Source organism: Petromyzon marinus, chromosome 6 (assembly GCF_048934315.1).
Source record: "Petromyzon marinus isolate PM22_M1 ecotype Great Lakes invasive population chromosome 6, UKy_Petmar_22M1.pri1.0, whole genome shotgun sequence".
NCBI classification, from domain to species: domain Eukaryota; kingdom Metazoa; phylum Chordata; class Hyperoartia; order Petromyzontiformes; family Petromyzontidae; genus Petromyzon; species Petromyzon marinus.
Window position 1 is genome coordinate 14003462 of NC_133672.1, and position 16330 is coordinate 14019791.

Sequence of the window (16330 nt, forward strand, 5' to 3'; positions counted from 1 at the left end):
AAAAACCTTTCAGGACTCCTCCTCGCAACGAGTGGCGAGACAGCACGCGCGCGAGAGAGAGGGAGGCTTAGCTGTCCAAACAAGGCTACAAACTAAAAATAACATTAAACAAAAAAAATAACAACCCCCAACCCCCTCCACCACCAGGCGCGTGGCTTATCGCGCTGAGAACAAAGGAGCCGAGGAGGCGTTCGCGATGACGCGGGAATGATGATGATGAGGATGATGATGATGAGGAGGAGAAGCGCCGCGTGAATGCTCCCTAATGAACGTGGCCCCGCGATAAGCGCGCCCTCGATTACTCGTGTAAACGTGTCCGTGCGTGCGCGCGTATGTGGGGAGCGGTGGTGCAACGGTTAGCGCGCCGCGCTACGAAGAGTTCGATTCCCGATCGCGGCCAACACCAGCGATGATTATCTGAATCGGTCCTGGGCCTCCCCTAGGTCGAATCAGCCTCAAGTGAGTACTTGGTGCGGTGTGTAAACATCGCCACTGGGGAGACAAAGGCGGTCGGGCGTGGTGTTGACCACCCTCCCATTCCCTCGTGCGCCGTGCCAGCCTTCATAGGTGCTAACTCGCTAACAGCACTTGGCCCGACGTTCTGTTACGGCTACACGGGGCATCTTCGTCTTTGTCTCTGTGTGACTGCGATGAGCAGCGATTGGCACGCGGATCCACGACGCACAGCCACTCCCACCCACACCCCGTAACGAGCTCGTACACGAAGGTCGACTGGGAGCATCGCACCGTGTGCGCATTCATCATCACCGTCGTCGTCGTCGTCGAGAAAGACAATGGTGGTCGGGCGAGTGTGGCGGTGGAGGCGAGAGCCAGCACCGCTGTGCCCCGTGCCGTGCTGCACAGCGGGGCTCGAGAGCCAGCTGGTCCGTGTGGACGCTGTGACACCATCATTCTGCCCAGGTAGACTTACATCAGATTTAATAACATTTTCGCCTCGAGGCCTTCTGCACGGGACGTTTTACAGCATTGTGCCAACCCCCCCCCCCCCCACAAACACCCGCTCCGCTCTCAATCGCTCCGACTCTACACCGGACCCCCGAACCCTCTCCTTGTGCACAATCTCCGTTGACGCTCCCTTTCCCGACTTGCCCCACCTTGCATTGGAACAAACTTCCCCTACACGTGAAGCGAGGAGCACCCTCCCCCTGTCGAGTTGCCGCTGCTCCCTCAAGACCCCCACGTCTTCTCCCTGGCCCCATCCTTCCCTTCCATCCCTATGGACCTACCGGAATTCCCGCACCCACTAATCCTCCCTCTCCCCATACCACCATCCCTATTCACCGCATCACTTTATAGCTACCCTCATTGTACCACTCAACTCCTGTAAAGCGCCTTGTCTGAAGGCGCTGTTTAAATGCAGGGTGCTTTAAAAAAATGTCAACGCTTCTGAGATATTGCAACAATGCCGAAAGAAATGTGCCTCCGGGCTCTGGGGAGCACTTGGAGAAAATTCCAGGCACGCGTTGACAACGATGGCGAACAAGTGGGAGACTCTTTGACACTTCGAAGCTATATTCTTGGTTCTTTCGGTAAAGTCACGGAGAAGAGAAACAATAAAATAATAAAAAATATATAAAACAATAAAATTATCACGACGTTTCGACTGCAACACAAGCAATTATCATTAGGTGTGAAAACCACAGTAAGAAGATTTGAAAAAATGGCGGTTTTTTACGTTAGCACCACGGAGAGCGATTTGGCAGTTTATTCAGATGGACGAGTGTTCGGAAAAGAGGAGGGGGAGACGAAAATAATGGATGCGGTCTGAAAGCCACCGTAAGCGTGAACAATCATTTAAGACCCGAAATGGTTTATCAAATCCTTCCAATGATTGCTAAGCCAAAATCCATCTTCTCGGTTGAAATTGTCTGTTTGTATAACTGGATAGCCTCATGAACGAATCTCTCATGGCAGCCAGATGGCTTGCAAAGAACCTCTGTCTTGGAGAAGTCAATGTCATGTGAGCCTACTGAATAATAGCAGTGATCTGCCACGGCCGAGGTGTTGGTCCTACCGTGTTTCAGGTCTGCTTTGTGTTCACGGATGCGGTCCGAGAGATGTCGTTTGGTTTCTCCAATGTAACTACTACCACAGAGGCAAATTAGTTTGTAGACGTCTGTCCGGAATCACATCTTTTACAGACGGAACCAGATCACGGATTTTATGTAATGTGTTGAATCGGACCTGGATCTTGTGTTTATTCAATATTTTGGAGATCTTTTTGTGATCCCCGCAATGTAGGGTAGAGTGATGGTTTTTAAAGGCTCCTCAAGAGGGTCCTTCTTCATGGTTGAAGTGATAGCTTTGCGGATTGTGTAGTCGGAATAACTATTTGCCTTAAGAGCTTGGTGTACGTGCTTGAGTTCACTGGCTATGTGTTCCTGCTCGGATATGCATTGGGCTCTATGGTGCAGAGTCTTGATGAGGGAATTCTTCTGGGATGGATGTTTTTTTCATTAAAAACTATAGTCCCATATAAGTGTTACCACATTTTTTTGAAGCACCCTACATAAGATAAGATCACTCGTCGTCGTTTTTCGTGAGACGGCACTGCATGGGGGGGTGGGTGGGGGGGCATCCGTACCCCTCGCAGTGAGCCGCGCGTTATCACATAGCCGGCAAAAATCAGAAATCACGGAACGATTCCTGAGATTAATCGAAGCGACCTCTGCTGCTGACACGCTCGGGACACTCCTGGGGCTCCCCGCACCCAAACGCGTTCCGTGGCTACAGCGAGGAAGGTTCTTTTATTTTTTTATTGGCACCGCAGTCAAACCGAAATGTTTAATTCTCGCAGTGGTGGAATTTGGACCAAATCTAGTCACGCGCCACGCGCATTTTGTGCGCAAGTGATTGGTGACAGCGCTGCTTACCCCCCCAGGGTGTCAGCCGTGGCTGCTCGATACCTCTTGAGACACGCGGCCACCTCACGGTTTCGAGCTTTCTGAATCTCATCAGCAGAGTTTGGGCAACTCCAACTCCCCGCGACCCGACCCAGCCCAATCCAACTCATTCCTCACTCCAGCCCTACCCAGTCCAGTCAATTACACCCCACATGCGTTCCCTGCAGTTGACACATCTGAACACTTGGACGCGTTGGCCATGCGGTGCGCACACGCGGACATGCGATCCATGCGGTGCGCGCACGTGGACACGTGAACACGTGATCCGTGCAGCCTGCACACGTGATCTGTGCAGCCTGCACACGTGATCCGTGCAGCCTGCACACGTCATCGCGTCGCTCTCCGACGGACTCGGCCGGGTCGCGCATGTCCGGGAACCACTCAGCGCTCCGAGATGCGCTGGGGATGAAGGCGTCAGCGAGCACCCCTCCCCCAGCCCACCCGCGCCGCACGAACAACAACAAAGAGAGGCGAAGCGCAACTCGGGAAACGCGACATCGGGGGCCGTGACCACGCTCCTCCTCTGCGCCTCTCCATGCCTCTCCCCGACTATCTCCCCTTGCCTCCCATACCTACTACCATTCTCCCTGTCTCACCGTGTGTCTATGGCTACCGCTCTCTCCGCGTCTCCTATTCCTATCGCGATCGCTGTCTGCCGTCCCTGTAAGTGTAAGAGAGAGTGTGCGTGTGTGTGTTTGTGAGGAAGAGTGAGAGAGTGTGTTGGGGGGCGAGGGTGGGTATGGGCTCACGGCCAACACCAGTGACGATTATCTGAATCGGTCCTGGGCCTCCCCTGGATAGACTCAGCCTCAAATGAGTACCTGGTGCGGTGTGCAAACATCGCCACTAGGGAGACAAAGGCGGTCGGGCGTGGTGCTGCCCACCCACCCCTTCGTGTACCGTGACGGCACTTTAAAGGTGCTCGCGAACAGCACCTGCCCCAACAGTCTGTTAAGGCCATGCGGGTGATCTTTGTCTTTGTAGAGGGAGAGAGGGTGCGCGGTGTGACATTTTGTGCGGGTGGGGAGGTGGGTACGAGACGGAGTGTGAGAGAGAGAGAGAGGTGCTGTGTGAAAGAGAGATTGTGTGAAATTGTGAGCGAGTGTGAATGCCCTTTAAGTCACAATGCGAGATGGTAATCAGGGCTGTATATACACCTATGTATATAGAGAAATAGTGTAGCGGTTAGCGCGTTGAGCGACTAACTTGGCGACCCGGGTTCGATTCCCGCTCACGGCCACCACCAGTGCCGATTATTTGAACCGGTCCTGGGCATCCCCTAGGTCGACTCAGCCTCAAATGAATACCCGGTGTGGTGTGCAAATATTAGCACAGGGGAGATAAAGGCGGCCGAGCGTGGTGCTAGCCACCCATCCGCTGTGCTGTATCGGCCTTCATAAGTTGCCCTCGAGCAGCACTTGGCACAACAACGGTGTGAGTACTATACGGGGCATCTTTGTCTTTGTTTACGTTTTAATTTACGTGAGGAATTCAGGAGTTGCTCTTTCACAACAAATGCTGTCGATGCTGCCGTGCGTAAATGTGAATAAAAATCCCATATAGAGGAAGGTGCGACTGATGTAACGCTCTGATGTTCTAGAAGCCCTGTCAAGATGCAATGTGGCACATACATATGGTCGAATCACGTTCACAACCTGGACATCAGAAATTCTGAATCTTAGCATTTAGGCCCCAATAATTACGGTGCGGTTGATTAGTTTTACTTGGAGGGCAGGCTCAGCGTAGAGTTCTGCATTGCTCACGACCCCCCTCGGTGGACCGAGTAATTCGCCTGCCGTGGAGTGTGACGCCAACGCCGATAGACGGTAACGTATGGACCTGTATTTAATTCTCAATGTACCCATCAAGTCTCACCCTCGAGTCCTCGAATGTTTGGCCACGCAGAACACGGCAGTGGGATCGCGAGTTTCTCCCCCCCCCCCCTCCCTGCGTGGTGCCCAGCACCACGCCCGACCGCCTTTGTCTCCCCAGTGGCGATGTTTACGCACCGCACCAGGTAGTCATTTGAGGCCGAGTCGACCTAGAGGAAGCCCAGGACCGGTTCACGTAATCGTCATCGGTGTTAGCCGTAAGCGGGAATCGAACCCGGGTCGCCAAGTTCGTAGCGCAGCGCGCTAACCGCTGCACTACCGCTCCCCACTACCATACACACACTCACTAAGACAATGATCACACGTGCCCTTATCAACGCACTGGACAAAGATCCCTCGTGTAGCCCTGCACACAGTTGGGGGGCTGTGCTGTTGGCGAGCACCCACTAATGCCTGCATGGCGGTGGCCAGCACCACCACGTGCGCACACTCGGCCGCTTTTAGACCTTTCCGGTACTGCTTGTTGACAGGGGTAGACCGTTGTGGGGCTACTCAGTTTAGATTTGATTCCATCACCCAAAGGGGAGGCCCAGTGATGTCGCGTCCAGAGAGGCGCGGAGAGGCCACCGCCGCTGTGGCAGTGGTCCAGCGACCCGGCCCACGCGGGAAGCGGAGCCACGCAACGTGAAACGAACGCTGGTGAGCGAGTTGGTAAGAGTTAGGGGTCAGTGATAGTGGCTGGTGAGCGAGTTGGTTAGAGTTAGGGGTCAGTGATGGGGCTAGTGGCTGGTGAGCGAGTTGGTAAGAGTTAGGGGTCAGTGATAGTGGCTGGTGAGCGAGTTGGTTAACGTTAGGGTTCTGTTATAGGGCTAGTGGGTGGTGAGCGAGTTGGTAAGAGTTAGGGGTCAGTGATGGGGCTAGTGGCTGGTGAGCGAGTTGGTAAGAGTTAGGGGTCAGTGACAGTGGCTGGTGAGCGAGTTGGTTAAAGTTAGGGTTCTGTTATAGGGCTAGTGGCTGGTGAGCGAGTTGGTTAGAGTTAGGGTTCAGTGATGGGGTTAGTGGCTGCTGAGCGAGTTGGTTAGAGTTAGGGTTCAGTGCTCGTTGCTGGTAAGCGAGTTGGTTAGAGTTAGATTTCAGTGATGGGGCTAGTGGGTGGTGAGCAAGTTGGTAAGAGTTAGGGTTCAGTGATGGGGCTCGTGGCTGGTGAGCGAGTTGGTTAGAGTTGCAGTAAATCTGAAATATTCAATAGAAACATTGTTCAGCTCGTTATTAATGAGTGGAGGGAGTGACGCTAATGGTTATTGGGGAGGGGTGCGGTATTCGGAGTGACGTCACCCCCTCATGGTTATTGTGGAGGGGTGCGGCATGTGGAGTGACGTCACCCGCTCATGATTATTAATGAGGGGAGGGGGTGCGGCATGTGGAGTGCACGACCTTCTTGTGCGTTCGTGTACATTTCCACGGGGGGGGGGGGGGGGCTCATGTGGACCGACGTCACGTGCGGGACGCACATTCTAGGCTTGTTATTATTGTAGTAATTATTTCCTGGTGCAACATGGACAGCGGTGCACAGGCGCACATAACAAAACACGACATAGTACGAGGTGACGTTTCGGGCAATGACCCTTCATAGCATAGAGATGCGCATACGTTAAGCCGTGCTATGGAGGGTGCTTGCAAAAAAAAAGCATCGCCTACGATCGAGTAGCGTAGGATAAGAGGCATTTTTTTCAATCCTAGTGCTGACAGAAGTGACGTCAACAACCATGACCAGGTTGAGGTGCGGTTTGGCACTAATGCAAGCGAATGGGATTACTCGATCCATATACAGACTCTCGACTTACGAACATTCCACTTACGAACTTTCAGAGATATGAACAAACCTGTCCATGTCCAGTTGCAGCTGTTCGTACCGAGAGTCGTAAGTTCACCCTCAGCGCGTGAATAACCAGTGGCATCTAACAGGAGATTATACAACTTTTAAAGCCATTTCCCGTGTTTAGTGTACATGGCGTACAACATGCTTTGAATCGACAGGCCAAAATTTGGACTTACGAACAAAACGACTTTACGTAGACCTCTGGAACCTAACTCGTTCGTAAGCAGAGTAGTGCCTGTATTGGCAGAGACACACCCCTACATACCACGCCACGCCTACTTCTTTCCATGTATAGGGGGGTGGGGCTCATCGCTGATCGATGATTCGATTTTATTGTACAAAAGCGCCCTCGTCCAGGGGCGCCCTGCCGCTCGCAGCTCGGACAACCACGCGTGGGCACCAGAACAACATTTGGTCTATAAACCCCGCATCATGCTACGGATTTGCTTTTTTTGTTTACTTTCAGGCCAGAAGCTTCGCCTGTCCAATATCAGCGTGTTGCGCCAACGAGATGAGGGTGGTGTGGCATTGTAGACCGGGTGCGTGACCGGGTGAGCCGTTCTCGCCGTACGCAAGAGCAACACTCGGCCGGTGCCATGCCACCCACGCGGTCGCGTTGAGTGGGAGGGCCCGCACTAAAAGGTCGTCGTCCATAATGTCCAATGTAAGCGCCGAGCGCCCGAATAGTCTTGAAGCCAGATAACATTACTCGAGCGCCTGCCCATGGGGGTGCAGGGGGTCTGTTGCTGCCGATGCTGCTGCCGGTGATAAACGTTCATGCTGCTGCTTGTATCACTGAAGCGACTGCTGCTGCTGGCGATGGGAGTTAAGAACCACTGCAACTATTGTTGCTGCTGACGACGACGACGACGCTGCTGCTTGCTGTTCGCGATGCTGATGCTGCCGTTTCCTGTTCAATCTGCTGACGTGTTGTTTGTCGCGAACGAGCAGTGGCGGAGAGGTGTAGGCATGGACCCTGGTGCCAGGATTTCAATCAAGGCCCCCTGTTAATTTACCCCCTCTCCCCCCATTCCCCGGCCCGTGGACTTAGGACCTTGGTACGGAGTTGCACTGCCTGCACACTCGAGCTAGCCCCTGGATCACAAAAGACCCTCACAATTCAAAAGGACCCAAATTCCGACTTTATCCAGTTGGTAGCACAGCGCCCCCCTGTGGGAGAGGGCGAACCAGTCGTGTCACGCAATTTTCGTGGGGACGGGCAGGCGGTGGCTACGCACGAGGCTTGTAACCCAGCACTGTGGGGGTAGCGAGGGTTGGTCGATCACCGCACAAGCCGGTTGTGAAACTCCCTTCCCCGTGGGCGTCGATAAGGCACCATACCTCGCTCGACTCGCGGCGAAAAGGCAGTATGGCAAGTGGACTCATCGCCAGCTGTTCCTATCTGTACGTGGGAGGGCGTGTCGTCCCCTTTGCGCGTGTTTTTCTGCGGGTGCTCCGGTTTCCTCCCACTTGTGTAATACATACACTCAACATTAATTGGATAAAAGCTGAAAATAAAAACCAATGCAGGAACCTCCTTAAAAAGTGTGGATCTCCTGGATAAGTAAAAAAAAACATTTTTTAAACACGTGATTAGCATCTGACACATGTACAAAGTTACCTGGGCATCGTGCGACCCCATTCATCAGGTGAACTCGATCCCAACCCATCACCGTGTGATCTGGTCACGAGGCGAAGCAGTCATCGCTTCACAATTCCTTGCAAACAAGCGACCTCCACACACACCGCGGGTCGTCGATTTTTATGTTTATTTTGCAATGTTTTAAGGTTTGGTTAATATAAGATATCATGTTTGTGTCAAACATTATTACGAAGTGTTCTTAACCTGCTGCTGTCGATGCACTAACCCCTCTATAAATATTCGTGTGCAAAATAAAGAAAAAAAAAGCCCCAGCACAATTTAAAGTTTATATTTCTTACAGCAAATTTCATTTAAAAACCAAGGTGTGATTTTTTTTTTCCTCCGAACATTAATACAAGCGAACGTTCTTCTCTATGCCGCGTGGCTTTGATGTTAAAAAAAATACACCCACGTTATCATGCAAAACTGTACAACATTCTTACAGACGCAAAACAAAAACGAAATAACAAAGCTAGCAAGCCATGGGGAACACGGTGTCGTCATCTGTTGCGGGTACTTTGTGTCAATTAATTCGCTTACAAAAAGGCAACAAATACTGGCACTGAAATCACTGCCCACAGAGTCCCCGTGGCAGCTGCTTTCACATGCCCACCCCTCTCGCCCCACAGAAGATGTAACGCAACCACTCCACTCCCCCCCCCCCCGCCCTAAAACCGTGTTGGGCCCAGCAGCCAGGGGATGGGACCTCACTGGCGAGCACCTGGGCCCCTCAGCGGCCTCGTGGGGCCCAGGCCCTCTATGGCAAAGAGGAGGGAGTGAGCAAACGAGCGAGCTTTCGGGTGCATCTGCGATGAAAGGCGCAGTGCATTGAGCTGCTCGGTGGAGAGTGAGCAAATGGCCTTCGGGGCCACATGGTTGGCTCCTTCCGATGGGATATCACGTCCACCCAGGGCTGTTTTGTAGTGTGGCCCGATGCCCGACTCGTGGATGCCATAGCTCCGGGCGATGGAGGCGACCGTGAAATTGGCCTCGGCTTGGCAACGCGACGAGATCCCACATGGGGGGGGCCCCCGTGACGAAGACAGTCGCGCGGCGGATTTGCCATGACGACAAATGCGCGTTACGAGAGTGCGAGGCCTTCTCCCACATCGCGAGGGTGACCCCCCCCCACCCACCCACCGCCACCCACATCTGCACACCATCCAAAACAATTGAAACATTTACAGCGACTTGGGCAGCACGGAGAGCTATGACGCACCCACGGGGAGCGTGGTGAAGATTATACAGCTGGGCCAGTGCACGTTTGGACCGAAAAAGTAATCGGAAGTCGCAGGTGAGAGATGATATTGGACACACATGCGTAACACGTCATTACCCCCCCCCACCCCCCCCTCAAAACAAGGACTGCTTGGCAAGCCAGAAAATAAAACATATCTATCTACAGTATGCAGATAACCTGAGACCCAGAAACCAGATGAAGCTAACACATGGATGACAATTTTTGTCTTAATTTTTTGATTGATTGGCCGCCGTAATTATTCCCAACGACGGCAAAGAACAAACATGCACTTAAACGCGCGCGCACTCGTATTCACACTCTCACACTCGCGTACACAAGTACATATTCTCACACTCGAAAGAGCGCACAGTTCACAGGGTTGATGTTTCCACTCGCTCATCACACCCACCCGTCGACACTGAAATTTCAAAATAAAGCATTTTTCAATCGGCGTCTACCACAGCCCCCCCCCCCCCTTTGCAAGCTCGACTATGCCTTGGTCACTGTCTAGAGTGAGGGAAATAAAACGAATGCTACAACGGGCGATAGGTAATAACATTGGAGCAGCTTCTGTTCTGGCGACGGCTAAAAACAGTAGTAGACGGGTGCTCTGAACGCCGAGCAGGCGAACTTAGGAATCACTTTTTGCAACCTTGACATGGTCCACAATCCCCCGTGCGCGCGCTGGCTCCACGGCACAGACCCCCCCTTCGCAACCAACCCGCACGTTGCTGGCGCACAGCGCACTGTTCCCGGTCGAAAAAAAAAAATCTCTCTCTGCACCCCACCAACACCACGAGGTAACGGTCCCCCCCCCCCCTGCTGTGTCTGCACCACTTCGGCAACGACGACAAAATATTAAAAACGTGAAAGGAAAAAAAACACCTGCATGTTTCCAGCGAAAATAACCACGTGAAAAAAAAGACACGCGCAAGTCTGTGATCAGAAATATCTTACAGAAATAAACAAGCGCGACACGCGCGTTTGCCGTTGTGTTGGGTCGACAAGAATGCGCAACGCTGTAGTGTTTTCTAGTTCCACGGTGCTGCTGGTTTTGACCCCACCACCCTTGTCCCCGGGCGCCTCCCGCTGCAAAAAGTGGGGGCTGTGAAGAAGACTCCGGGAGACTGCATATGCTGTCAGAGGCAGCCACCACAAAGCGATTGCTGGTCGCAGGAAAAAACGTTTAACAAACCCCCCCACCCCCACCCAAACAGTACAAGGCCCCCCCCCCCGCGCCGGTTTGCCGGCGCTCTGTTCCCAATAGGGACGACGCGGGAGGGGGGGGGGGACGAGCGTGGCGCAGCGCCGAGCTTCGCCGCTTGCCAAGCGCCCTCGTGCCTCTCACAGGAGAGGTTCTGCAGTGCCAATGGCCCGTGGCCTTAGTGGTCGGATCACGGAGGCAGTGTGGACACGGGACAGCCGTGATATGCACGGGACGTCCTAAGTCCACCTGCTTGGAGTCTCCTGGAGCCGCTGAATACGACGGGTGACCGCACGTAGCAGCAACGGCTCGGGGTTAAACAACTCTACATGTTCTGAAAGTGGAACAAAATTCAGGACAATTTTAAGTTAATTTTTTTGTTTCTTAATTTTTTTTCTTTAAATCGGTAATTACTGTAATTATAGTTATTATATTATCGGTATTTATAACGAAACTCTCTTCAACACTCCCAGCTGCCCCCTCCCCTTGTCTCCCGTAGACAGGCACAGGAGCCCCGGGTTGGGAGAGGGCAGCAACACAGAGAGGAATAGAAAACGAGTGTGAGTGCGTGCGTGGGCCCGGGGTCCCTTCACAGGCAGCGGTGTGGGGCAGCTGGCGCGTGCAGCCCCGGGGCCCCACAGGAACACGACGTTCCATCGCTCCCACGCAGGCTGCGGGGAGGGGGGGGGGCACGCGGAGGGGCGGGGTCACCTGGCGGGGCTCCCTTCAGGCAAAAGACAAACGTGGCTGGGACCCCCCTCCACCCCCCCAACACTCCCAGCACCGGTTTTCGGCACACCCCCCCCCCCCCCCCCCCCACGTCTTGTCCTCGTCGTTGCAGTCGTCACCATCGGGGGCGATCGAGGAGGAATGGCGCGGGCATGCGACCAACACCGTTGGACGTCGCGCGTGCCCAGACTCAAAGGTCCCACGGGGAGTGGCCGCCCAAACCACCGCCACCAGCGCCGCCGCTGCTGCCTCCACCTTGGTTGCGCGGTGGAGACAGCGGGCTAGGCGGGCTGCTGAGGTTGGAGCTGTTGGAGGCCGTGGAGTGGCGTGGAGAGTCCGAGTCCTGTTTCGCGGCGCCGGCAGCAGGGGGCGAGCGACCGCGCGAGTCCCGCGTGGGAGCGTCGGGCCGTACGGGCGGGGGCGGCGGATGGCAGGAAGACAAAACACGCAGATACATAGCACAACACATGCACCGTTAGTGCACGCACACAATACCCTGAAAAATTGCCAGTTGTGTGCCAGCCAAACACAAATGATCCCACAACACGCAACACGAGCACCCCCACAACACTGTCATCATGTTTGCCTTTTCTGGCGTGCTCCTGGATAGGTCGGATAATTGGCCGCATTCGCAAAAACAAGCAACAGCTTACGTTTCCACTCGTTGTTGGTGAGCGGACTGGGCAAAACGGCCTCCATCAATAATGCAGAATCGGTTTTGTCCCAATGCCTCGGCGGAGATGGCGCAGACCCCACAGCCGGCGGGCAGAAGCAAAGGTGGGGGGGGGATGGGAGGGAGGGAGGGAGGGAGGGAGGGGGCAGTGGGTCTCACCTCGCGCTCAAACTCCGAGTCAGCACGGGGCCCGTGGCCCTCGCTGTGCTGGTCGGGGCCGCCCGACGAGAGCGACCCGTCCGAAGGCGACGCCACGGGCCACTTCTTGCTGCCGGAGCCCCCACTACCGGAACTGCCCAGGCCGGCACCGCCTGTTGCGCCGCCCGCCTCCCTCCGCCCTGCGCTGCCGTTCTGGGCCAGCGAGCCTGAAACACGAGTGCAGCCACGAGCAACCACGCGCACAGACGCAATTACAATCCTGTACGTATGCACAACTACAGATGCACATGAACACGAGTACAGGCACATGCCCACATCAAACTCAAAAAAAGCACACACGCACAACCATATATGTACATACACACAACAATACCACCAGAAAAACACCATTCTCTTGGCCGTAGCCCACATTTGAACTCAGATCTCAAGTGCTGGGTACTCGGCATCGCCAGGATTAATAACATTTCACGAGAACCGTAAACCCAACACACGTGTCTAGAGGTACGCCACCGCGTCACGGCTTCTCAATCGGATCCATCGGTTTGGGTCAAACCCTGCTGCGTCAGTGCTTCACACGTGCGGCCTGTGCGAGGATCTGGCCTTTAGTCACGGTGGCGAGACATTAACTACCTCGCCTGGTATACAGGTGATTGTGGGTTCGATCCCGACCCAGACGCCTGTATATTTAGAGTTTGTGTGTCTTTCTCCCCGTGGTTACGTGGATTTTGTCCAGGTCCTCCGTTTTTTTTTCCCCTCCACACTTAGAAACGTGCGTTTAAGAGTATTTGCCTGGTAATAAACTTCCAAGCAATAAGCCACTTTGCTGAGCTATCATATGTGGCCAGGTCACTTCTTAAAAATAACTATATAGCTCATTGGGCAGTACACCTGTTGAGTTTTAGTCGGGAGGCGTGGTGGGACGGCAAGCACTCACTGGGGCTGGTGGAGAGGCCGGCGTGCGAGTGCCGCGGCATGGCTGCCATGCTGGAGGAGCCCGAGATGGCGGGGCGGGGTCGCTCCTGCGGGTGCTCCTCGTGGATCGTCGACGAGCGCTGCAACAATGACGACAACGGCAGCAGCGGCGGCGGCAGGATGAGCGTCGATGCACGAGGCAGGCCGTGCCGGCGCGAGCGGGGGGGAGACCGCCTCAGCGTACCGACCGCCCTGTCCTCCCCGACCCTGCAAAGCCCTTTACTTGCTCACCCAGTTGAGTTTTATCAGAGCCGATGGTAAATAAATGATAAACGCGTATTATTTATTAAAACATTGGGGTCATGCTTCGGGATGATTGTCTAATATCCTTTTCTTAAAAGAGTCTTTTGCACGTAGGAGGAAACCCACCATGCATATGGGCTAAATAACTCGAAATCCACAAGCATGGGTGATGAACCGAACTGCTGTAATTCCCCCAGAATCTGTGGGACCGGGAGTCGCTGCGCGCGACGGAATGTACACAACCCTCCCAAACTCTGCCTCCGAAGTGCTGTGCTACGAAAGGAGTGCGCCACCGCAGGTCTGGAAGCGACGATTTGCAACAGACGGCGTTGCTGCGCCACTGACGCGGCACGCCAATCTCACCACGGGCAGGTCCATGAGCATCTGCATGCCGTCGCCGGGGCCCATGTGCGCCACGTGGTTGAAGTTGGTGGGACCGGAGATGAGCTTGGAGCGCAGCTCTGGGTCCCGTATAATCATCTCCCTGCAAGGCACAAGTGAGAGGGGGGGAATGATGCGGGTCAGCACAGGATGTTCTCTCTCAACCAGTTTGCAAGTCGTAAGCGAATTGCTTACTAGGGCAATACTCTCCAAACGAGCATGCGAGTGGGATCATGGCTAGTCTGTGCCAAAGCAATCGGCAGATAATGCACGTGGCACACCATTCATTCTGCTGTTGGTGTAACGCAGCAAACATTAATCAGACTGTAAAAGTCGTTACATTGAAATCGAGTCTTAAGCTTATGATGAATATATTGAATCAAGCGCAAAAATGAATTGCTTTTAAAGTCACATACCCTTAACATTGAGAACACACTGGATCCAAAAGTTTCACACCATTATATATTTTTTAAGTATTAACAAGGCATGAGGAATAAACCAAAGCGTCCATTGAATCATGACACAAAACTGCAAATCTAATCGGATCACAGAATGAGTTAAGCGATTAAACCTAGTTCTGCAGTTCCACTGCTGGATTATATTTTTTCTGCCTGAGGACGACCGCTTGTGTTGTGATCGAAACGTCGTGATTTATTTTATTTTCTACCTACGTGACTTTACCGAAAGAACCAAAGAGTATGGATTCCTGCAGTCACGAAAGCTTAAAAATCAAGATTAAACCTAAAAAGTCTGGAGAATCGGAAAAAAAACATGCGCAAACACATGGCAGGCGGGCACCTCAAGGAGATCTTCTCGTCGTCCGGCACGCGGTAGGAGAAGTGCCTCCGGCTGCGCATGCGGATCAGCTGCTTCCGGCTGTTGTCCGACGTCTCAGGCACATGCAGGTCCTCGCCCTCTGTGGAGGTACGCATCGCACGCACGCACGCGCGCATCATTCCCCGTCGCCGTTTGCGAGGTGTACGCGCTCCCGTCGCTGTCGCAGCTTAAACGGTCAAGCCGGACTTACTCGAGGCGACGACTCCAACACGGGCACCGCGATGGGAAACGTGGCAGCCGTGCGAAGTTTCCGGCGATGTCTATGCAAGAGCATTGCACCTATTTTTTTGTTAAAATAATTTTTACATTGCACAAGTAGGGATGAGTAGTGGTAAATGTCTGCCGATCTGTCAGTCGACTCTTTCAGCATTGCACATCTAAACGTACGCGTAAACTATTTTGTGTTTGTGTGTGCACGGAATGCAGGGATGGGGAATTTTCTGTGAGTTCGGTCCTCGCCCCCCCTTCTCCTACCTGCTTGCTTGTTTTGAAAGTAGATGAGACGCACGGGCTCGGAGGGGAGGAGGTTCAGGGTGCCCTGGGGGTTCAGTGGCTTTATCTGCACCACAGGGAGGAGAAGTGCACAAGCCGAGGGTCAGTCCTCACAGGACGGGCACAACACAAAAGCTTCGACAAACCTCGGAGGATGCCTGAAAGCTCCAGTCCTCCATGTAGACGATGCTAAAGAGCCGGTCGGTGGTGTCAATCTCTAAAACAGTCGGAAATGACCCATGAAAAAAATCTTACGGCGACTAATAGTTCAAAATTATTAAGTAAAAAGATCCTGTGCAAATTAGGCCAGGTTGTCATTATTATGAAATAAGGACTGCCAATGAACTTTTCAATTAACTAGGAGGGACAGCGATTTGCTAATTTATCAACATAGTAAAACAGCGAGCGGCACCTTTTTCAACGGCAGTGTCTGTATCCACTCCATGGTGATGATGTTGAATATGTCGACTGTGTTCTCACTGTACACCGACAGGTACGGAGGGTTGTAACCTGCGACATGAGGCAAAACAAAGTCAACACCGACGCAGTTAGGCAGCAACGAAACAGGTGCCAATGGGGCTAATAGGTTAACTCAACTATTTTTTTATCTTACCACAGAGCTATACCGCCCTTTTTCAGAAGCGACCTGGTGACAAATGATACCTCAATGAAGTGGCTTATCATGCGAAATAATGTATAGCAGCCAAATCCTCCAAAAGCATGTTACTAAATGTGGAGGGAAAAATTGGAGCCGTAGAGAAAAAAAATAATACAGGTGGGTCAGGGTCGGGATCGAACCCATGCCCTCCTGCATACCAGGCGAGGTAGTTAACATCTCGCCACCGTGGCGACTTACAGCACGCAGTGGGAGGTGCTGGCCACATGAGTTCCTGCTGGCGCGAGCGGCGGCCCTGCCGGTCCACGTAGATGCCCACACAGGAGAAGCACAGCAGGTACTCGCGTGCCGGGCCGGGTCCGCCCACGATCTCCACGCAGCACAGAGCGTCTGCTGGAGCGCCACCGCCCGCCGCCAGGAAGCTCAGCGAGGGGTCCTCAGCCTGCACCAGGCAGTGGCCCGACCCCTCCTCTCCGGCCTGCGCCAGTAACACGGCAATAAGACATG

At 53.6% G+C, this 16330-nt stretch overlaps 1 protein-coding gene across 2 annotated transcripts in view; it reads right to left on the reverse strand.

The window, feature by feature from the left end:
- Positions 1-8385: 8385 nt before the first annotated feature.
- LOC116939445 (serine/threonine-protein kinase MRCK alpha-like) overlaps positions 8386-16330 on the reverse strand; it is an 82530-nt gene continuing 74585 nt past the window's right edge. For both annotated transcript variants that reach the window (XM_032947803.2, XM_032947802.2), the window contains 8 exons: positions 16064-16301; positions 15620-15717; positions 15190-15274; positions 14677-14794; positions 13861-13981; positions 13217-13334; positions 12283-12488; positions 8386-11793 (listed from right to left, as the gene is read on the reverse strand). In XM_032947803.2, the coding sequence (XP_032803694.1) occupies positions 11641-11793; positions 12283-12488; positions 13217-13334; positions 13861-13981; positions 14677-14794; positions 15190-15274; positions 15620-15717; positions 16064-16301 (1137 nt within the window). In that variant the 3' untranslated portion in view covers positions 8386-11640. The remainder of the gene's footprint in view (positions 11794-12282; positions 12489-13216; positions 13335-13860; positions 13982-14676; positions 14795-15189; positions 15275-15619; positions 15718-16063; positions 16302-16330) is intronic.